This window comes from Xylocopa sonorina, chromosome 6 (assembly GCF_050948175.1).
Source record: "Xylocopa sonorina isolate GNS202 chromosome 6, iyXylSono1_principal, whole genome shotgun sequence".
Lineage (NCBI taxonomy): Eukaryota > Metazoa > Arthropoda > Insecta > Hymenoptera > Apidae > Xylocopa > Xylocopa sonorina.
Window position 1 is genome coordinate 10507473 of NC_135198.1, and position 23073 is coordinate 10530545.

At 36.8% G+C, this 23073-nt stretch overlaps 4 protein-coding genes and 1 long non-coding RNA gene across 7 annotated transcripts; 2 read left to right on the forward strand and 3 right to left on the reverse strand.

The window, feature by feature from the left end:
- Positions 1 to 712: 712 nt before the first annotated feature.
- LOC143424423 (uncharacterized) lies at positions 713 to 1373 on the reverse strand. Its single transcript, XR_013101934.1, has 3 exons — positions 1327 to 1373; positions 1104 to 1265; positions 713 to 983 (listed from the first exon to the last, which is right to left on the reverse strand). It is a non-coding gene; the product is annotated as an uncharacterized LOC143424423 (long non-coding RNA).
- A 2121-nt stretch (positions 1374 to 3494) lies between these two features.
- On the reverse strand, positions 3495 to 7639 carry LOC143424431 (carbohydrate sulfotransferase 11). Of its 2 annotated transcripts, none has more exons than XM_076896485.1 (5): positions 7537 to 7639; positions 4964 to 5349; positions 4339 to 4626; positions 4012 to 4247; positions 3495 to 3921 (listed from the first exon to the last, which is right to left on the reverse strand). In XM_076896485.1, the coding sequence occupies exons 2-5, from the start codon at positions 5282 to 5284 to the stop codon at positions 3756 to 3758; spliced, it is 1011 nt and encodes a 336-aa protein (XP_076752600.1). In that variant the 5' UTR covers positions 5285 to 5349; positions 7537 to 7639; the 3' UTR covers positions 3495 to 3755. The 2 variants fall into 2 exon arrangements, with proteins under 2 accessions (XP_076752600.1, XP_076752599.1); XM_076896484.1 differs by lacking the exon at positions 7537 to 7639 and adding an exon at positions 7028 to 7153.
- Positions 7640 to 8529: 890 nt separating this feature from the next.
- On the forward strand, positions 8530 to 10427 carry LOC143424322 (inactive hydroxysteroid dehydrogenase-like protein 1). Its single transcript, XM_076896314.1, has 5 exons — positions 8530 to 8614; positions 9092 to 9255; positions 9336 to 9572; positions 9759 to 10102; positions 10180 to 10427. The coding sequence occupies exons 2-5, from the start codon at positions 9099 to 9101 to the stop codon at positions 10387 to 10389; spliced, it is 948 nt and encodes a 315-aa protein (XP_076752429.1). The 5' UTR covers positions 8530 to 8614; positions 9092 to 9098; the 3' UTR covers positions 10390 to 10427.
- Positions 10428 to 10996: 569 nt separating this feature from the next.
- On the forward strand, positions 10997 to 16581 carry Crc (bZIP transcription factor crc). Of its 2 annotated transcripts, XM_076897336.1 has the most exons (3): positions 10997 to 11154; positions 11810 to 12127; positions 15229 to 16581. In XM_076897336.1, the coding sequence occupies exons 2-3, from the start codon at positions 11905 to 11907 to the stop codon at positions 16080 to 16082; spliced, it is 1077 nt and encodes a 358-aa protein (XP_076753451.1). In that variant the 5' UTR covers positions 10997 to 11154; positions 11810 to 11904; the 3' UTR covers positions 16083 to 16581. The 2 variants fall into 2 exon arrangements, with proteins under 2 accessions (XP_076753451.1, XP_076753452.1); XM_076897337.1 differs by lacking the exons at positions 10997 to 11154; positions 11810 to 12127 and adding an exon at positions 12993 to 14008.
- A 2259-nt stretch (positions 16582 to 18840) lies between these two features.
- LOC143424307 (putative E3 ubiquitin-protein ligase RNF144A) lies at positions 18841 to 22098 on the reverse strand. Its single transcript, XM_076896296.1, has 6 exons — positions 21969 to 22098; positions 20715 to 20967; positions 20014 to 20580; positions 19780 to 19942; positions 19386 to 19708; positions 18841 to 19296 (listed from the first exon to the last, which is right to left on the reverse strand). The coding sequence occupies exons 2-6, from the start codon at positions 20736 to 20738 to the stop codon at positions 19060 to 19062; spliced, it is 1314 nt and encodes a 437-aa protein (XP_076752411.1). The 5' UTR covers positions 20739 to 20967; positions 21969 to 22098; the 3' UTR covers positions 18841 to 19059.
- Positions 22099 to 23073: the final 975 nt, after the last annotated feature.

Consider the following 23073-nt stretch of genomic DNA (forward strand, 5'->3'; position numbering starts at 1 on the left):
GAAGGAGATCTATGAAATGATACGACGACAGAGATGAGAGTAATTACATTTATTTAATGGCGCGTGGCAAAGGAACAGGATTGCGGTGAAATGCGTTGGCCGCGATACACTGGTAAGTATGGTCGCGATCAACGTGTTTTCTCGCCGCGATATTCTATTTATAAGTAAAAATATTCGAGGCGCACTCGAAATCGAAGGCAGAATCGGTAATACGATCCACGAAGAACACCAGCGTGCAAATTGCGTAATAACCGTGGAAATTTGGTCAACATCGCGGTTCTGCGTACGGCGTGGCAATATTCACGATCGGTCGGGATATGTTCATATCGTCTATTTTCGGAAGTGCTATCGAAAATACCGATTTAGTTCTCTGTACGTCCGACGTGTTGCGGCCGTCGTGTACCGTGAAAAGAGCTGGAACCATCGGTTGCTATTTTCGACTAAACGCCCACGTGTTTCTTACCCATCGTCCGTGTACCCCGAGATGTTTTCTATCTTTGCGCGAGCAACGATATTTTTTCCCACATTCGAGATTTTCGTTCTGTTTATTTTTGCCATTTTTCTCTTCCTTTTTCTTTATCCTTTTTTGCTTTTTCTACCTTTTTTTTCTTTCACGGCTACAACCGCTGTTCGCAACAAACACGATGGACGTCTCTGAGCGATATAATTTTATGGCTTAGGACAAGTATCCCTTTGATTAATCGATCAGTTATCGTGATCGTAAAATGTAAAGAATCGCGATGAATCGGGGAGAATAGAAATGATACACGTGAAGTACGTTGAGAGAGATTGAATGATTTGTTTCGTTCATTTTCGATTGGCTTTCCACGGGATTTACGCGAAGGGGGAGCGAGAAAGAGAGAATGAACAATCGTTAATTAAATAAAAGAAAAATATGGCATCTCTGATGTGTCCTGCGTGATCGTGGATCGATCAAGGATATCTGGTTGTCCACGAACGTGTGCTTCCTTCGTGAATCTTCACTCCTAGAACCAGAAGAGGTAAAATTTTAGTAGAAGCGAATACCATTATCGCGGAGATTTCAACGACCACTACAATAGGAAGCAAGCAATTGTACACGAAGGGGGTTTCGGACTGTATACTCACCATGGTAAGGAATGTATTCTAAAGCTAGAACAATCCCGAGTACAACAACCAAAGGCTGATCAGCAGGAGGATAAGTATGAAGTACGTGGTTAGGATGTTCTTCGTTTCGATGCCTGTTTGTGGCATTTTTCGATGTTCACAGAGGACGATTCACGACACTGAATAAAAATCAACGTCAACGTGTAATCACAATTAATCGACAAACCAAATAAATCCTACCGAAAATGCTAATCGTCGTGCTGAGTTCTCGTTCACTCCGTTAATCGATCGATCACTACGAATGATCACTTTGGTAAACCTTCCGAATGCCGGTTGACGATTGAAAAAGCCAGTTAAACACCGGAAACGTGTCGGAATTGAACGATGAGATCTGAGGTGGATCGAAGGTGGATCGTGGATCCAAGCACTGTGCCAGTTTGCGTCCGATCTCAGACTAGATCAACTCAACGCAGGATCCACGGTTGAACGAAGATCCCGAAATTCCTCCAGGAACCGTGTTAAATCCCCACCAGCACGATCGCGGATGCCGTCGCGTTGCACCTTCCCTTGTAACTTCTGATCCAGGATTGGTAGCCCGGGTCCCGCCACCGTCTTTTATTGGTGCGAAACCGACGAGTTCTGCCACCTCGAGTTATATTAAGCATCGTGAATATTGGATACAGCTTCGGTGGAAAAAGCTCCGGATCGATTCATGATCACCATTGGATGGAAAACACGCCGGTTCAAGGTCATCTATATGGCGATCCACAAATCGTGAACAAGTGAACGGCCTCCGCGAGAGATTGCGATCTTCCGATCAACGATCGATTACGATCGAGAACGTATCTGATTGTGAATGCGTTCGCGATCTCTTTTTAAGGAACCGAGCACTTTTTCTGCGAAAACAACAAATGCTCGGAAACAGTGAGACCATGCATTCCTTCGGATTTCTATTTAAATTCGTCATCTACGTGGTATCCATTCTATTTCTTTCCGAATGATTTGTCAATGAAATATTAGGTCTACTTATCCATACGATCGTGGTACAAGCTACGCTTATCGTTCGTTGTATTAATAAAGTTTGCAAGGTAAGTACTATTGATACGCAGATAGCGCTTAAGCAAGTGTATTACTGACAATCAGCGTTACAGCCAATAGAGCACAAGCGAGCCATACATCGCTGGTGATAATTTAATTATAACGTGACACAAGAGACAGTCCTTGACAGCTTCGGTCGAGAGACGAGAAAAAAATCAATTTTTATTTTTAAACGAAAGTTCTTCTTGAGAACATTCACGCGTTCAACTTGGAATCGTGACAGAATTCGCAAAATTATAACAGAAACATGAATTTCTAGCCATAAAAGCGCATTTTGATTAAAGTACTCGTTAGGAAATGTTAAGTAGACGTACGGTTGAAAAAAATTATCGACATCCCGCGAAACTTCTTCTGCATTCCGTTTTGTTACAATAACAAAGATAATAGAGTCAATGAACAAAACTATAAATCGATTCACTTCGAACAACGTTCGAGCATGAGGGCTTCTTCAATTTGATCGATAGCTAAAGCTATTTCCGTTCCCGACGAAACTCCGTTCACAGAGTTTCACCGTTCGATTAAAGCCGCGCGGGACGGCTCCTCTTTAACTAATGTGCGCTAACATCGTTCATCATTTCCAAGCCTTCGTCTAATTTTAAACTGTAAACCAAACATTAACCCCACGATGGACAACATATCTAATCTCAGCTTTGAATCGCCGCTTACATAACATTTACCGAAGGCACGTGACTTTTATATCCCGATGTGACCAACCGTTTCTAATGCACACAGTTCCTCCAATTTTTTAAACGTTCTTAAGCCATCGATGAATCAGTGAAGGAAATGAAACTTCAATCAGTTTACTCGACAAGTTAACTTTGTCACGCGTACACACACGTAAACTGGAATACTAGAGAAAATATTTCTTTATTTTGTCCGCGATTTTAATTATACATTTATGTATCGACGAACGCGAAACTGGTAACTTACAATAGACACTGCGAATCGATTAATTACAAGGAATGTAAGTCGTATATTTTGTACATGTTACTTTTAATGTAGGTACAGAAATATGGCAGAAATTCTTTTGCAATAGTAAGCTCGATAGGGCACCATTCGTAAGGTCCACAAGCTGTTAACTGTCTACGTAAAGAAAGAAGGAGAGACCTTTGGATATGTAAAATATAAATATTTAAAATCTGAGGGCCGGAAGAGAATCGCATCCTCCGAATAAAGTAATCAACGAACGTTTCATTGGCACAGACAACCTATCTACTCCGTTTTTATACCTTTTAGCTGTTGGCACAAGGTTCTAAAAGTATGGAGGCTAACGACAGAGGAGCGGAGGAGAAGTATCTTCGCTCCGATACTCTCGACACGGGAACTAGTTTGATCCTAATGCCGTGCATCTTATGGTTCGGCTCGTTAATTATTAATTAACGTCCAAGGAAGTGCGATACATAAATCTGTACGAGTGGAGCATGCGAACCGCTGCATGCAAATTGAGGACACGATCAGGCGACTCGCGTAACACATAGAACTGTGTAAATACTTAAAGCCTATTTAACCGTTAACGCGTCTGTTCACGATTCGAAGCGTATTCTTCTGAGGAATTCTGATTGAATATTCAATCACGCCAACGAGAATCCCAACACGTCCTCCAGCGAGTAATCGAACAGCCTTAGATCTAGTTTGTACAAATTTGCCAAGTTCCGAAGCTGCCTGTACGTAAGGGTGGAATAGTATTTCTCTAGTTTCTTCGCGGTCGGCTCGCTGTTCGTCGGTTTTGCTGGGAAGCTGCAACGGAAAATGACGTAACGTAATTTATATAACTCCGATGATGACTAGCAAAGAACGAAGTGGAGGAAAAAAAGGTTGAACGCTCACTTGACTGACTCGACGCCCATCCGCTCCAAGACCTCCGTCGCGTCCTCGACTAAACTCTCGTACTTACTGACGAGATTGTAATTAACCAGACAAGGCTGACAGAGCTCGTATATCGGATTCCAGTGTTCGTTTCGCGTCTCGTTCGACGAATTGTCCGTAACGAACTCGACGAACTCTCGGAACGTCACGTCGTCGCCGTTCTTCAACGATTGTTCGCTGGCGTTTCGCCGATACCTCTGTAAAAATAGCCCCCCCTCGTATTACATTCCTCTGATATCTCTGCGGAGCGATCCGGAGTGAACGGGAGACGTTAAAAAATCAACGTACCTTGATTATCTTCCGGCCGAAACGAGTTTGAAAGTATCTCGAGCTCCCCTCGCGTTTCGGCTCGAGCTTGTTCCTGTAGGCGGACAACAACCTTTCCAAAGGATGCCTCACGACGATCAGCTTGTCGTAAGTCGCCAGCATCCGTTCTATTTCGGGCTGCGTGTAGTTACTCAGCCTCTGGAAGGTGCCCGGAGAATGCGCCTGATCGGCTGGTATCTCCATGGGATCGTTACCTGGCCACTTCCCCGTGGCGATCATCAAAACTCGTTTCCAGTTCGTGCAGGCAACCTGGGGCCACGGGCGGACGGTTAGAATGAGAAACGTGGCCTCCGTTTATGGTAATGCATTTAACGGCAATCACCATCCGAAACAATACGCTACGTGTACGAGCGTCGATTTCAAAACATACGATTATGAGTGTCGCAAGAACGACAGGACCGTAATTGCCGTCGAGAAACGAAAATCTGACACGGTCCGAGAGAAAGTTACTGCTATTAATTACAACTGGTATGCAGAGGATACTTAAATATCGAATACTCCGCTGCATTTCGAAGATTTCGACATCTGAACTCTTTCGACTGATTCGATCTGACAAGCTAGCTTATTTCGAGTTTCATTGACGTACCTTCGGAACGTAACAATACAAGAGTTCGTGCTGCTCATCGACGAGAATATTCCTGAACGATTCTGCATTTATGTCCTGGCTCTGAGAGTCCTTGTCACCTACAATCTCCTCGCAATTGTACTGCAACCTCTCCTGACGTTCGACCAACGCGGATCTCGCCAGAGCGTTGGGTCCTGTCCAGGAGTAGACGAAGTCATCCGTCTCGAAGGACTTTTTCCTATTGTCGTTCATTGGGAAAGGATCTCCAGCTACATTTGCGAATACCACCCAACTTAAAATATTGAGAAGCGCAGCTATCCCCCAAACTTGGCATTCTGTCATCGTCCTTCTCGTCCACCCGGGGCATTGATTTATCTTACGACGCGATTATTTATCAAGTCTTCCTCCTGCAAAAAAAGGATATATTCTTGGATCACAAGGAATATATCGAATTTAACAGAGGAAAGAGAAAGAGGACGGCTCGAAGAGTTTATCCTTGAGGCGCGCGATGAGGAAATCGTTTGCTTTGATAAAAGGTGAATATTTGGAATGAGCTGCGAGATTTGGCGAGTAAATTCTAATCGCTCGAGAAACATCAGCAACCCAGCGACTGTCTTGTTTCAATTTAAACGCCATTCATGCCAATTAACTTTATTCGAATGGCGCGTTCAACGATCGTGCGTGAAGCACACACATTAGTTAGCGATTTCGAAAGAAAAACAGGAAATTAACGAAACAGTCGAGGCACGAAACGGGAAACTGTAGGTAGTTGTAATAATCAAATAAGGCCAAGCGTCTCCGTTTTCAGCTCTGTTCTGATTTAAGTTCCTTTGGAGCCAGTTCTGAATGGTCAGTGCAACGGTACGTTTCACATCTAGAGATCTAGAGCGTACCTTTCCTTTAATAAGCACCAGAAGTGGGCTACGTATAATTCGTGTCACCTTGAAATTAAATCACTGTTTCGTAAAAAGACAGAGACCGGACGAAATTTCTCTCTACTTCAAGAAAAAATGAAGCCACCTAGGGGAATTGCCACGCGCAAAAACCTGTTCTTAAATTTCGTAATTCGTGTTTCATCTTTTTTAAACTACGACATCATGTAACGGAACGTTTCTGTTAAAAATCTACTTTAAAAAGTAAATCGCGGTAATCTTACGCAACCGATAATGTCCGCAAGATCGTGGATTAAATAAATATCGTTATAAAGCAACCACCCTGGCGTTTACGTGTTAAGTATCTTGCAATTGTGAAAATCGCACAATTGATTGCGTATCGAGATGAAATTTATTTGATCCGACCACGAGTTTCGGTGTGGAAACGCAAAACTTCTGCGCTAAATACCAGTCGAAGCGTCGGTAATCCAGGCATAGATATTTATAGCAATAAAATTACTATGCCCGTTATAACTGACGTATAGTTTAATCCTAACACTTCACAGAGACCTTAACACTATCTCTTCGTAACAGCAACACAGCACAATTTCGACGATAAAAGCCAGAATGTTCATAAAATCACGTAACGATTTTCGTTCGGCTTTAACATTTGCCGTCCGATTTCTTTGTTAAAAACTGATTTTATCCAAACGATATCGAACAAAGTTCGAAAACGGCACAGGAACATACGATTCATCGTTCGGAAGATAAATCGACCGGCCTCTCGACTGTTCATCGATAACCTTTGTCCACGATATCAGTGCAGGGTAATGCACAAAAACGAGCGTTGTCACGAATGGAATAATAGGTGTTAAAAATTCATTACGTCAATGAAGTGGTAGACCAACTGAATGGTGAGCAGCGTCGGTAATGAAATGTCGTATTCGATTGCGCAATGACATTGGAATTCCTCGAGGCACCACACGATTCTCTCCTCTCCCCAGTAACCGTGAACGTGATGATAAACGTGACTTATCGCTGTCTTTGGAATCGGAAAGAACTGCAAATAGATTGGTTGCACAGGTATCGAACACAGTCAAACGTCGACTGTCAACTGGAACACGGTATCCGTGAAATAAGCGATCCGGAGCGGAATAATTGCTCGAGCACGCGTTCGTCGCCCTTGAATCGAGAAAAGATGAGAGGGACTCACCTGTTACGCGTTGTAAGATTCGACTAGACGCTGCCAAAATCTACGTGGCATGCCACCCTAGCTGGCTGGAACAGCTTCGACACCGCGTTACCGAACGCTTCGATGCTCCACGAGGAATGTCCCGAACGAATGGCCCCTTTCAAAGAACGACCTCATTTGACTGGGGCGTCCCTCCGACGAAAGATCTTTCGTTCTATTTCGATTCGACGATTATAACAAAACGTGCGGCGCACGTGTGCCTCGGAAACTCACTGTGCACGAACTTCAAAAGCTCGAAAGACAAACACGCGGCTCCTCGTGAAAGACTCGAACTGCCGGGCCGATGTACAAACGGCTATTGCCTCGCCTGGGCGACCCTCTGACATAAGGATGGAACGTAGAGTTGTGCGTCTGTAGAAGTGAAAGAAACCGAACGAGCTTGCTCGCGCGCGCACGCGGATCTACACCATTTCGTCCTCGTTTCTTCGACGATGAACGCGTCGATCTTCCTTCATCACCTGTATTCCCACTTTTCGACCGCTCACCTCTGCCCACTGCCACAAAAATTCAAAGACCGGCTGTGGTAAATTCGTCCGACGGGTCATGGTAGAACTTTATCCTTTATTAGCTCCCTCCTCCGTTTTTATTCGATAAAGCAGAATTACACCAATTGATGTACCGTCGTGACGCATATCGTCGAACTCTATGATTTTTTTTTTCTCTCCATAACTTATTAGATTGTTCGATCAATCAACCTCGCAAAAAAATCCTTCTGATCAGCAAACAAACTGCTGAACGGGCACGTTGTACATGTTTTCGCAACGAGGAAAGCAATCAATTCCGATACCGCGAAGCGGTTTTTTTCTCGTTCAAACGAACGAGGAAAATCGATGAAATTATGCGCTGGTCGTAATTTTATTACCCGTGTTACATTATACTTTATAAATCATTTACATCGAACTCCGCGATATCAATCGTAGCTCCGTATGATTTCACGCAACAAGGAAAAACATTCAGAATACAGAACTGTCGATGATCGTAGGTGCAGAAAAAGTGGCATTCCTGCCGGCGATTACGAAGGTATTACGGGCTGTTTAATAATTGAAATTAAAGTCGAAATAATGCGCTCGGTGTATCAAAACGAAAAATGTTATCGACAACACGTTCGAAATTAATCAGTGACGATGCCCGGGTACAAAAAGCAAAAAAATGATATTATCGGTTCGCGTGCCTCGAGTGTACGAGACTCTCTCATCCAAATCGTCGTCATTCGCTGAGTCGGGTGTCGTGTAGAGGAACCAGAGAAAGTGCCTTACCTCCAATCGCCATTTGTGTATACCTTCCACCTGCCGCGAAGGCCTTTAGTTTTGCTGCGGCTTTCGTTCACTGACCATCGTTCAAAAATAACCGATACGAAACGACAAGGGGATCGAGCACGATCGGGAAACTGGGTGACAAGGGACAAGCAATCGGCAAAACCCATAAAAGAAGGAAAAGAAGAAGCAACGTTCGGGAATTCACGAAATTCAATGCGATGACACAATAGTAATCGTCAAATGTTTGTGCTGTAGTACCCACGAGAGATATACTACTTTTCCAAGATCTTAGGTAACGCGGTAACGTACATTGGCAGTTCGAACTTAGCATTTAAATGAAAAATCGAGTAAATTAACATATGGTATGATGGATGCTTGAATGATGATGCGCGCGATGGAATTATTATTCGTTACTCTCGTAGATATATTCTTTTTGAATATTTTTTCTTTGATAAACCGAGGATTCGAAGATTCTTTCCGGCTATCGAATCGTATCGGAGTCAGTCCCTCAAAAAAAAAGCGTAAAAAACCTGTGAATAAAGAAAATAATCGAAAAATACTTAATGCTTACGAACTTGTTTATGTGACACGAACAAAGTGATAAAACTACATGGAAATCAAACTATTCATACATTAATCTAATCGCAACACGCCGTTCGGTAAATAATATAAACTTCATTCATCAGCAATGAATAATTAGTTGGAAAAATCTTCACTTATAAACGACATACATTAGGATTATAAGTTACGAAATCGTGTTCTGTTAAAGGAATACAATGTTGCAAATAGCATTCTGGCTGCTGATCGGATTGCTGTTCGTTTGGCTACTTTCCAGTTCTATCAGCAATGTTATCAGCGCCTTATGGGAGATCTTCATGCCGATAATCGATTCGAAACCCGTCGATCTACGAACAAAATTCGGCGAATGGGCAGGTAACACTCTGGTACAAACATTATTTATTTAACGCTTGACAAGCATTTTCATAAAGGTACGTATCTTATTGAAATTTCAGTTGTGACCGGGTCCACCGACGGAATCGGCAAAGCTTACGCGAAGGAATTAGCCGCGAGAGGGATAAATTTGGTACTAATCAGTCGAACCTTGAAGAAACTGGAGATAACCAAAAATGAAATTATAGAAGAAAATCCGACGGTCGAAGTAAAGATCATAGTGGCAGATTTCACCAAGGGAAGAGAGATTTTCGAGAAACTCGCAGAACAGCTGAAAGACATTCCGATTGGTATCTTAGGTGTGTAACCACTGAGCTACCAGACCGCTAAACTTCTTCCTCACTTTGACCACGATACTGATTAATCCGTTGTTTCATTTATGAAATACGATTATTATCTATCGGAAATCATTAGCGCGCAGCGTGCGTCTTTCTCGTGCATTATTCATTTATACTAGTCCTTATTTCACTATAAACATGTTCCAGTGAACAACGTGGGTATGCAATATAGTTATCCAATGTATCTCGGAGAAGTACCAGCTGACGAATTATGGGGCATAATTAACGTTAACGTAGGAACGACCACGTTAATGACGCGAATACTAATCGGGGAAATGCAAAAACGTAAAAAAGGTGCCATCGTGAACGTGTCATCGGGTTCAGAGCTGCAACCATTGCCCCTGATGACCGTGTACGCCGCGACAAAAGCTTACATTCGAAGCTTCTCCGATGCACTCAGGGCTGAGTACTCCAGATTTGGAATAACTATACAGCACCTGACTCCGTTCTTTGTAAACACAAAGATGAATGCGTTCAGCGATCGGTTACAGGTAAGTCTAAAACAGATACACGGATGCAGATCGTAAATCGATTTGTACATTACATTCATTAATCAATGAGGGTACAGGTGTCCACTATTTTTGTACCTAACGCGGAAACTTATGCAAAAAATGCGATTGTAACGCTTGGGAAGATGGATTCGAGCACAGGCTACTGGAGCCATGGAATACAGAAGATCTTCGCGCTAATTCCGCCAGTACAAGTAAGAACAAAAATCGGATGGATTATGAATAAAAATTTCAGGCAAGAGTACTTCAAGCAGAAGAGAAGTGATTAGACGATAAACTTATGTATATGTAGTTTCACGCTGTTATGAATCATGTTAATATATATTTTCATATGGTTTATAATTGTTAACTTGGAAAGTTTGCATCTTATATTTATATTACATATGTAGACGGTCTGAAATGAGAATAGTTTTAGATTAAGTTAATCCGTTTGATTCAATGGATATGAAATAGAACATTTGAAACGATGCGTGTAAATATGATATTATCAAAAGATAACCTCCATCAAATAAATTATCACGATTAGTAAAATACTAATCGTACAAAATATATATTCTTAAGTACTGAACTGCTACACTTAATGTAAAAATGTTTATTTTACATTCAGTGTCACTTTAATTCTTTCAACGCGTACCTCTTTTCACGCTCCCATACGTATAACCTAATAATTAATAAAAAGTAATAATAGAAATTGTTTTTAATACAGAAAATCATAAAATTATGTAAATGAAACAATGTGATGCGATTTACGCAGAAAAAGTAAAAATGCGAACGGAATACGATTTCATAGTGACATAATCTGCGCAGAAGATCCATTAAAATAGTTCAAACTGAGCACACATTGCGTACGCATTCCCAAATCACGTGACCTCAGTGGTCAAATTCTCCGAAGGAGACGCTCATTCTCCATCCATGCCTCGTGTAGGAAAGACGTTCAAATTTTTCATACATTTCGCATTACGGGCAAGATGAGTCAGTAGTTCACGAAGCAGCTTGCACACGCAAGTGTGCCAGTACAACTAACTAATCATGGAGTAAGTAAAATATTAATTACCTCTTAGAAGTTAACTTTTAGTTGGTTCGCGCGACATTCAGGTCATGTTGTGCACGCTATGTCTGCCATTTTGTGTGTCATGCTACTTTAACCAAATCGTACCGCCTAAACGTGACTTTAACCGAATAATGCCTCGTTTTATTCAGTACGACGATGTTCTAATTACATATTAACTTTAGAACTCTACTTTTGATATGCATAAGTGACCAGAAACGATCAAAACTGTTGTCCAGATGACGTGATACAATGTTACGTCATAAAGATTTAGTTCATCATATTTATTACGTTTCATGGTTATATTTTATCATTCAACTATTTTTGAGGTAAACAACATCGATAAATAATATAGTTGCACATTCTTAATTTGTTCGTAGTTGTTTTGAATACTATTTGTGATCAACAATCAGAAATTCATAATCTTACTAATATAATTATTTATTTTGTCCATACGTTTCTCATTTGGAATTTACAGTTGAAGTTTCGAGTACAACAGTTTTATTTCTTTATATTATTCTTAATAAAGTTTAGTATCAAGTAAAATATCTCTGTTTCAAACAGATTGTAAGTGTATATCGTTTAACTCATTATGCACATTTGTTCACGATTCGTCTAACATGTATATTTTACATTTCTAGAGCCAACATGGCGCTCGTTTTGAGCTACGTCGCACAGACGACAAAAATTTCTTTTCATCATTTTTTAATACATCTTGATTGGGATCGCATCAACAATGACATCCGATCAGGACCAGGAGATGTGGCTATGGAAGTTCGAGCCAGTGTCCCCTAGTGGGGCACTGTCGAATGAATTTGAAGATGATTGGTTCTTATTTGATGATAAATCTGTAGATCCTATTAAAAAAGTTGCCGAACCTGCTACGTACGAGGATCATCCTACCCGTGCGCAAGTGGCTACAAAACTTTTGGAAAAATTGGACGAATGGATTAAAGAAGGTCGGTATCCATATAAAGTTCTTAAAAAAATAATAACATTTTCTGAAAGCAGCCTGTGTATGCACAAATACTTACAAACAGATTAAGTAAAAATATTAAGAATTCAATTTTACATCAATTACTTTTGCATCTGTAACGTTCATAGTCTGCTGCTACGTTGAATCTTGATTGTAATATAAGCAATATTGCAAGTTTGATATTATTACAGTATGAATTGAATTACTGCAATTTTCATTTCAAATATAATCCAGATTATTTTGTACGAGAACATGTTAAATTATGTACATAGGATGCATGCATCTCGCAAGTCTAAAACCCTATACAGATTTATGTATAAATTTAAAGATCAATTGCATATTCGCTTGTATTCTAGATTATTGTTACGATTGAATTACACTAAGGACAAGTGGAATTGGTACATGTTTAAAGTTATCGCGACACGCGACGTCCAAACCGTAATATCCGTTTAAGTATCAAACAGCTCGTAAGAGTGGGCGAACATTCGCAACGCATTCAATTTACGTGCATGCATCTATTAAACTAACGTTCTCTAGTTTTCAAAGCAGTCCGTATTAAATGGATAGGGACTAACGTTGGCAGCGTATTTTGTTCAACTGCATTCTCGGTATTCCTATCGCTTTCATTCTTCTCGCTTCCTCTACTGTATATCTTATTTTTCTTTCCTTTTTTTTTTCTGAAAAGGAGAGTGGGACAAACTGGTTAACCTCTATACAAACGGCTTTGGTTGAAGGCCGATAGGGGAATGACGTGTGTGTTTAACCGCGTCGGAGTAGGGGCGTTAGAGGGGAAAGTCCAAAGATAAGCAGGAGTGGTCTCTCGAAGTATTGCAAACCGATCGTACGATTCTACCGATTAGTCTTCGTTACAAGTCTTTCTGTCCGTACTTAATCGTACAGTGAACCGTTTGATATTCTTCTGTTATTCTGTCAAATTAACAAGCTCTTCAGTCGAACGTATTCTTTCTACACAAGTAGACAAGTTTTTACTCTGGGACCGGTAAAATCTGTCACCTTCGTCGAAACCTGCGCGTGTGTTGATTACAGTGTCAGTGATCCTAACAACGAAGGAAATTAAATGTTTGAATCTTTAATGTGAACCATACATTGCACTGTATATGCACTTTGAACGTTTCGTGGACATTGTTTACTTTTAAAGAGCCGAACAATACCAATCGCAACGCGATTTTTTCGTAACATACGTTAGCCTGTTGCACGTGTTTTCGACTCTTGCTCCGATCGCTGTGGAACCAAAAGGGTTTGGATTAGCTTCCGAAGATAAAATTTGAAGCTATATTTATGAGAAATAAAGATCATAAACGGTAATCTTTAATTGATCGTGATGATCAACAATCGATGACAAGTGATTGGTGAAGTGCGTAATATCCACGATCGTATAATTCGTGATCGCGGGAAGTACGGCTAGTGTACACATAACAAGGATACGGATGTTGGAAAGAAATTTGTGTCTAAATCAAATACTTTAACAATACTGGCATCATTAAAAGTGAACCAAGTAAAAGGCACCGCGACTCGATGCTGGAGTGTGCTAATGTTGTATGATAGCATGCAGTTCGCATATCTTTACACGTGGAACCGAGAAATCATTGTCAATTCCCAGAAACTTGTAAAAAGACGTTGAATCAAACTGATTCTCATCCCCGTGGACTTGGCCGCTTTACGTTCACAAAAACAAAATCGTACCACATATTAAAGCCATTCTTTTATTTGATTTAATTATAACATATATTATACATATGTATGTATAATCCCTTCTCTACTATTTGTTTTTTTTTTTTTTTTTAAATAAGCATACACACAGAAAACAGACGCACGTGGATAATGGCTACTATATGTTACAGCGGTACGTTTCCTTTCGCTCACTTTGTCTCTCTCTTTCTAGTGTTCGTTTCGACGGAAAAATATCTTTATTACGCATATCAGAGCACTGTTGCCACATTGTTCGTATTATCGAACAACAGAATTAGATCGAATTGTCTATAAAAACAAAGTTATTGTTCTTATTCGTCTACTGTTCTTTTTTCGAGTTAGCATATCGACATTTTCGATATTGTGTAGAAAATTTTAAAACTTTTGTAAATTTAACATTGAAACAAATCTTTTCCAACGATAAGTATGCAAAAAATATGTTGAATAACTTTTTAATTGTGACATTTCACTATGACTAAGTAAAAGTCAGTTATAAATTATAATATTAATAATAAAAATTGTTCTTTTAATTAAATCATCCAGAGGTTGCTTGTAGATTTTTGTTTGATCTTTTTTTTTACTTTTTGGTAGCATAATCACATAATGCCGTATATAAGAGCACTTTATAATTGAAAAAATATTCTTATCTAACCCCATGTCCCCTACATTTAAACGAAGATAACTTACACATTCCAACTTATAATTAGACTCTGATCAAAGTTTCAGCAATAAATAGGTTAAGATTGCCTTGTTAAATCTAAGGTTTCCTTACAGACATATTTTTTTAAATTGTTGTTAGCAATAAAATTTTATTTTGCTAAAAATTTGGAACAATGATATTAAAATAAAACATCCAGGACACTATTATTTCAAAATAGCTTATGCCTTTGATATCAAATTGTGCCCTAAATAACAGCCTATATACAATACATCTGTATTGGTTGCAGTATTAGAGCCAAAGAAATTGCAAATCAAGAACTTGTTTTTCTAGTTAAACTAGTAACGTCCATGAAATTATATATACATCAATGTACCACTCCTACTTATTCTTCATGCAAGACGCAAGTAAAAGTACCGTTAACTTCTATGTTAACAAATCATACTTGTGCAAACTGTTATTTTTTAAAGTTTTATTTCCAATCACATTACATTACAAATTCATTTGAAAATAACATCTGCTTTTCATTTAAAACAAAAATGCAATAATTCTTTAACATATTTTTAAATATTTTATTTATGAATTCATATGTAAAAATTATCTAATACTTTGTGTGATAGAAAATTTCTGCTTCAGATCACTAAATGAAATAAGAAAAATTACAGTTTAAATTGATAGTAAAACAAAATAATGATATTTTTATTCACTTTTTACAGAGCCTTTTTCGGATTGGTTAGAGGAAAAGATAGAATTACCTATTTTTGAAGAGCTGCCAGTCTCTGAAAATGGACAGATTAAATCAACAGCCTACAATGAAATTACAAAAGTTCCACCACAAGATGATACACAAACTCTATTACAAGAGTTCGAAACTGTCTTAGGAGATGTGGAAGCTTGTCATCAAATAGTCCCGTCATCAACTTCCACTCTTACACCTCCTCAATCACCTCCACCACATAAAGCATTAAATGTGGATACCCAATTACTCGTTACCTTACAACCAGTACAACCGCTATATTCCAATCAGCAATCTGTATATGGTATGGTAATACCAGAGGAGAAATCATACGTAAATGAAGTACCTGTACAGTGGAATACAAAAAATGTTCCATTGGATCCATTGAACACAGATGTTGCACACGACTTAGCTGTGGTGGATGAATATGTACGTCTATACACAGAAGATATTCCCCCCTCTAGTCCATGCACAAGTTCTGGTGGTAGTTACACTTCGTCAGAAGATTCTGTAGACGATCCAGATTGGATTTTAGAATCCGGGAGAAAAAGTACAAAACAATCTACATATGTTTCAAGCAGGAATCGTCAAAAGCCATACTCCCGTCCAACGATTGAGGACAAAAAAGTTCGGAAAAAGGAACAAAACAAAAACGCGGCAACACGGTACAGGCAAAAGAAAAAGCAAGAAATAAAAGAGATATTAGGAGAAGAACGTGAACTTACAGATCATAACGAAAAATTGAAAAATCAAGTAACAGATTTACAACGAGAAATTGGGTATTTAAAAGGTTTGATGAGAGACTTACTTAAAGCTAAGGGTCTTATCAAATAATTCGTTTGTCTATAATCAATTACTTTTATTCATTTTTATTAAATTTATTAATCATATTTTTTACACTAACTGTATTTTACGATACCACTAATAATATGTTTATAGTATACAGATTTAGATTACTGATTGTAATTTCCTTCTCTTTAACTAGCCACATGTATAAACATGAACCTAAAATCTATCACAGCTTTTTAGTAGGACTACAGAACTGTCATCGTGTAATCCATAGAATAATTTAACATCTCCACAGAGTATTTGTGGTCCGTTAAAGATTAGTGAACAAGATGCATTAAATAGTAATAGAATTTGTAAAGTAAACAGCCCTATGAAACTCGTACGAGTGGAAATTTTTGCTGTTGCTGAATATTCTATTCATGATTTAGTACATCTTACTGATGCAAATGTTTTCATTCCAAACGATTTTAACCCAATCAAGTTTTAAGTTTTCTTACAAAAAATATTATACTGAAAAGTAATAAGTGGGTTATTATATAATAAACATTGACATCACTGTCAAAACTCTTCTTATTTCTTAATTTCCTGTAACGATATCCAAGATTCTTGCATATGTTATTTTAAATACAGCTTATCTTTTCTAAGGAATCAAGGAATAAGTCTTAGTAATAAGCTTGGACCAAAGCAAAATTCTTGTTATAAAATAACACTGAGAAGAAGAGATGTAAAGTAACGTAAGAGAGAGAAAGATGCTACATAAAAAGAGTGAGACGAATGATACCGACCCTACTCCAGAACCCCTGGCGCCATCTCTGTAAAAAGTGCTCAAACTGTTCGCTCAGCGTTATCGACAGCGAAGTGAACTACTGAAGCACTAGCGCCATCTCTTGGAAGGGCACTGAAACTAGGTCGGTAATTAGTTTCAGTACTTTCCGTAGAGATGGCGCTAGTGCTTCAGTAGTTCACTTCGCTGTCGATAACGCTGAGCGAACAGTTTGAGCACTTTTTACAGAGATGGCGCCACGGGTTCTAGAGTGGGGTCGGTATCATCTATCTCACTCTTTCTTACAGCATCTTTCTCTCTCTTACCTCTAAAGCGGGAAATATAAAATAAATTACAATAAAGCTGTTGAAATATATATTACATATTATTTACAAATAATAAATACTACATATTGTGCAATTTTAATAGGAAAAAAGCTTTTAAACCTCTATTGTATATCATCATATTATATATCATCCTTATGACGATTTAAAGAAATATATATATATGGATTTCAGTAATTGTAATTGTTGGCTAACAACAACCAAAATGTCTGTCAATATTCAATATGTTAAACATCTGCCGAGATTCTAATTTGTACGGAAATTATTGTCGGGGTATATGTACATATACATTGTATATATGCGTGTGTAGACGTTCGCGCGCACATCTGTTACTAACGTGTATCGTTTATTATAGTCAACAACGTATACAGTTATATATGATTAAATACAGTTTATATATACAGCTCTAGTCAATAATACAAGATATATTGCAAAGATATCCCTACATATTAGAAACTTGTATATGTTACATATGATGTAGTTTCTTTTTCACTTAGTATTTTATTGTTATTGACTAATCACATATTGCGATTAGATGACATTAACGAGCGCGCAAGTTTACCGTATACACGTATGAAACGGGAAAAGAATTTTTCCATTACAATGCCAATAGCGCAAGATAAACCTCTTCCTTAAATAAAAAAAGAAAATTCCAGCTGATATGACATATAGTTATTATCACAAGTTAATAAATAGCTTATCGTATGTTTCATAATTATCTAATTTTATTATTTATGCAATACAACATGCTACTTTCGCTACTTTTAGTCTACACTCTATCACCAATTAAAATAATTACTTAGGACATATACAGAATAATGTTCTTTCAAAATTAAAAAACTGTATTCATAGGTATATTGTTAGTAATAAATATATTAAGTATGTATTTTAATAATGGAATTTACAGGCTTTTTAAAATTGAAATTTTTCAAATACGGTAGAACTTAATTATTGGTATGTATTGATAATAATGTACATGTAATATACATACAACTAATCCAGCAATCTAGATATAGAAGCATCGATAAAATAAAAAGTTACACAATACAACTGACAGTTCATAATATTTTGATGGAAATATGTCTTAGTTTTGTTAAATTCAAGACTGCTGAATTAAAGAAAGTAATATAGATATACATTGCTTATAAATTTACATGTACGAATATTAACAAAAACACATAACAAGTACATAGAAAGAATGTTGAGTATTGCTAAGAATTATCGTACAAATATGCAGGAAACAAATCATGTACATGTAATAGAATCATGAAATAAACTATTATTTGGTACACTGTTTACAAAAAAAAACTTAAAACAATTTTGGATATGGCAGTTAATCTAATGCAAGTATAATTTTCTGGAATGTCGCAAATAAGGTTCATGAGTATTTATGATTTGGTATAATAGACATGTTAAAATGGGATTATCATTATAATCTGCTAGTAGTAAAAATATTTTACTATCTTTCAGAATCTAAAGTATAACTATTAGACATCAGTTAGATATTAAGTAGCTGTCAGTGAATGTAAATTTCTTACTTAAAATCAGTTATATCATAAATATGTACAAATGTATGGATATCTTTTCTTTAAACTTATAAATTTTGCAAATAATGTGTCAAAATAATGAGAATTTTCAAAGTCTTTAATTCTCTCTAAGTAACATTAATAAAAATCATTGAAAAACAAAAACAAAATAGAATGTTCAATCTTCTTTCATTTACAAAGTTAAATGGTTTGATAAAATAGATGTTACATTCTTTACATCACTCTTCGCAATACATTGTATGATGCTTTAAATTCAATGTATATCTATATAAATCGCCAATCACGTTCACAAATCAAATTTAACTCTAATTTGCTTATCATACTGGAAAAGAAATTACAGAAATATTGAAGAACTTTGTATGTTTTTTTTATGTTGCTGTATCACCCTCCTCTTGTTCAAGCCTAGATGACCCACATACACGACATTTACAGCATACGATACATGGCGCAGCCAATAAAAGTAACGGGGATGCAACGAGCAGAAGTAATCCAAATCCAGCAAATATTCCAATAACTTGCGTTCTATGCCATATAACTGATGCGCGTGAGTGTCCCAATTTATTTTTACACGGTCCTTTGTCGTAATGTCGCAACAAAAAATCATCCTATATTTTGTTCAATGCATTCATATTATAGTTTTAAAATGTTTAACTAAGAAATATTAACATGATCCGTCATAAATACGTATACTTACATCTAGAGACGTTAAGCAATACCAACAAAAAACATGTTTACATCTTTTACACATCATTTGAGCACATCCTTCATCCTTTTCAATAGGTACAGAACACATAGGACAACATTTGATATGATCACCATCAAATGGTATGCCTAATGAGAGATCCGAACAAGGACCACTATGCCAAGATTCCCGACAAATAGAACAGAAGTCTGTTGAGCAATTAGGACAATGGACTGGTCCAATAGGAGTTCCGTTCGATCCAGTAGCATTTATAGAACATATCGTTTCACAACCTGCACGTGGACACCAGGCGCGTGCTTTGTCCATAGACACATCTGTGCGTTACATAAAAAAATTATTAAACAGTATTACCACAGATCAGTGCACTAAATAAACTTTAACGTACCTCGATTTAATCGAAATTTATGATGTTTCTCCATAAGTTCAGGACTAATGAGATTTGATATTTCCTTTATAGAAAGTATTGCTCCATGTTCGCATTGTGCATCAGGGCAACTGATTTCGTATGCACCCTCTTCAATTTCAAATTCAACATATGCTTTCATACACTAAAACATGCAAAATATGTATGTATACATACTTTACATATGATAATATGCATAAAAAAATGTGGACATACATCTTTACAGTAGGAACAACCACAGCCTTCTATCTTAAATGTTTTAGGAAGGGAAGTATCAGCAAGACATAATTTACAAAGTATATGTCCAAGTGCTTGTTGAGAACCCGCAGGAACAAAATTGCCTGCAGCTAAACTGTAGCGTGAACTAGACGCCAATGATAATAGACTTGAGCAGCGAGAACACACTCGGCTGCGGTTTATAGGTCTGCCTTCTAAAGCAGAAGTACTTAAACCCACAGCAGTTTCACATTTTCGTAATACTCCAGGGCCTAGACTCAGCCAACTATTCCCACGAGCTTCTAGACTTGCGCTACTTTCAGGTCTGAGTAAAGGATCGTCGACTCCTTTACCTAGCGCAGTCCTCTCTGTTAGAGAAAGATTTACAACGCTTGCTTCTTTGCGTAGCAAAGGTAATCTTACTCCAGTAAGTTTATTAGACTTATCAACTTTTTTCTGATTATTAGCAACTTTATTAGGATTAACAGATGTCACAGAACTGGTGGCAGTACCCATATCCATTAGTGGGGCTCGTCGTACGACGAGCGAATGTAGGCTGGGCATCCCCTAATTATCAATGTATATTTCACTACCAGTTGTAGACAAGGGCTGTGCTTACTGACTTGTCTTGGACAGTTTGCGACAGCACTTGCCATATAGCGGAAGATGTATATAAATCATAAAATTTAAAAATGTCACACCCATGAAACAATTTGGCACTGCATATTTTTCAATCCACTTAATGCAGAATAGCTTCACAGTAATTGTCATATTTTATTCTCTTGCATGGCATCCTCAAGGTTTCTTTATACATACAATATATACTCAAGGTAATTGGATACCGATTTCGATTAGAAAGTTACAATTTTCATTTCTACAGCATACTTGTATTTTAATGTGAATCCGTTGACATGCTAGAGTTACTTTCGAGAAAAGTGGTATCCAAAACGGTTACTTAAAAGGAGAAACTGATAATTAAACAACGTGGAAAGGAATTCCTCAATATAAACTGTACATGTATCGCTAACGGAACGGTTGAAAAATATTACTGCCTTTACATGTTATTTTTGTTATGCATGTCAGTCCAAAATATATCGCGAAACTACAAAATTTCCTACTTAACATCTCACACATATTCGTTATTTTAAGAAATGCACATTCATCGATGTTTCGAATATCAATCTTTACAAACGTATGTTCATTCCATTTGGATATTGTTCGATTTTATAGGTTTTTTTTCTAGCTTCACGGACTTTTCATGAATGTATGTACTATATGTGCTACAAAGTACAGAAAACAGTATACACAAATTACTGACTAACTCCTTTCGTCCCCACTTATGTATGCTTTTTCTTTCTAGTATTGGAAATGATGATCACCAAATATATTACGCGTTGTCCATAGAAAAATTTTAATTATTTTTGTTTTGACATATTTTGCTGCATTCCTACAACTCACTAAACTCATAATATAGGAGAGTAATGATAGCATACTATACTACTCTATATATCATATGCACCACGAATTTATAATTTTAGCAAGGCACAATTTCAAATACCAGGAAATTTTCAATACGGAATCGTAACAAATTTATTTTAAGTTCTTCTCGATAGTAATAGTAAGTAAAGACTTCTTTAAACATACTGTTTCTCTTTTGTTATAATTTTTATTGCTACTGCATGTGATAGGTAATAATATTAAAATTTCAGAGGAATCTAATGTATCTCTGTACACCTTTGCAACATTATGCCTTCTTTACAATATCATTTATTATTATTTTGTTTTACAAATCTATCGACAAATGAAAGTCTTTAAAATACCAATAATTATTATGATATCGTTTTTCTCGCGAGAAGTATTCAAAAAAATCATATGGATATTTCTATAAACAAGAAATCAAATTTGATCATTTGCATGTACTTAACAGAATTAAAGAACTAATTAAAATCTCTCACCAGTTCATGTTTCATATTAGCTTTGCACATTATAATTACTAAATTAATTATGTGACGCAATCAACGAGAATAAACTGGGATAGAAATTTTACATCCATCCGTATGCATGATATGCAGTCATGGAGTTTGATATACATATATACCTGTTTACTTTGTGAGAAAATTATACATAAAAACGCGGGAAATTTAATTTAAAACCACTCCAATAATACAGTACAATAGTTAAAATAATTTTCAACATCATTTGTTGTTCGTACGATGTTCTCAGTGAAAAACATTTATATCTTTAATTATTAATGTAATTAATGCGATAAATCATATTGTTTTCAGTATAAATGTTTTATTTGATTAAAATTTGTTAACAAATTGGGAGTGAGAATTGTTTTTCTTACAAACTCGTTTAGAAAATGAACAATTATTTTATTATACACTTTTATTACATAAAAATGAGTGAAACTTAAAAATATATTATTAGATAATTATAATATATGTCATCAAATTTTGAATACAAATATTAAAAGTCATAACACATAGACATTATTATTTACATACATATTAATGCGTAGAGATGTACGATTTGTTTTATATCACGAAATCTATGGAGTATTTTATCATTTAACATTTAAACTTTATTACAATTGTATAAAAATTGAGCAAATTATATGTTAGCAAAGTTCAGTCACAATAAGTAACACATGAAGATAAATTAAATTTAATGGAAAGTGAAAATAGATGGAATTTCATGTTATGACATTCGGAAAGCGATATTTATGTACACTTTCAACGAATAATAATATCAATGGCTTATTTATACAAATCATGTGAAAGATGAATGTTGAAATAATTGTTATAAAAATTCTTTTTGACTAGAATATCTTTTCTTATTTGTTTTCATACAAACATGTATCGCTTAATGTTTAAAGTAATTCAAATATACTTGACAATTAATGATTGTATACTATCAAGTGATAACAATTAATGAAAAACATGGCACGAAACTGAATAAAATTTTTACACACCAATTTTGTGATTAGTGACATAAAGATATGTAAACTATGTATTGTCAAAATTAAGATTTGTATTTGATATTATAATTTAAGTGGCG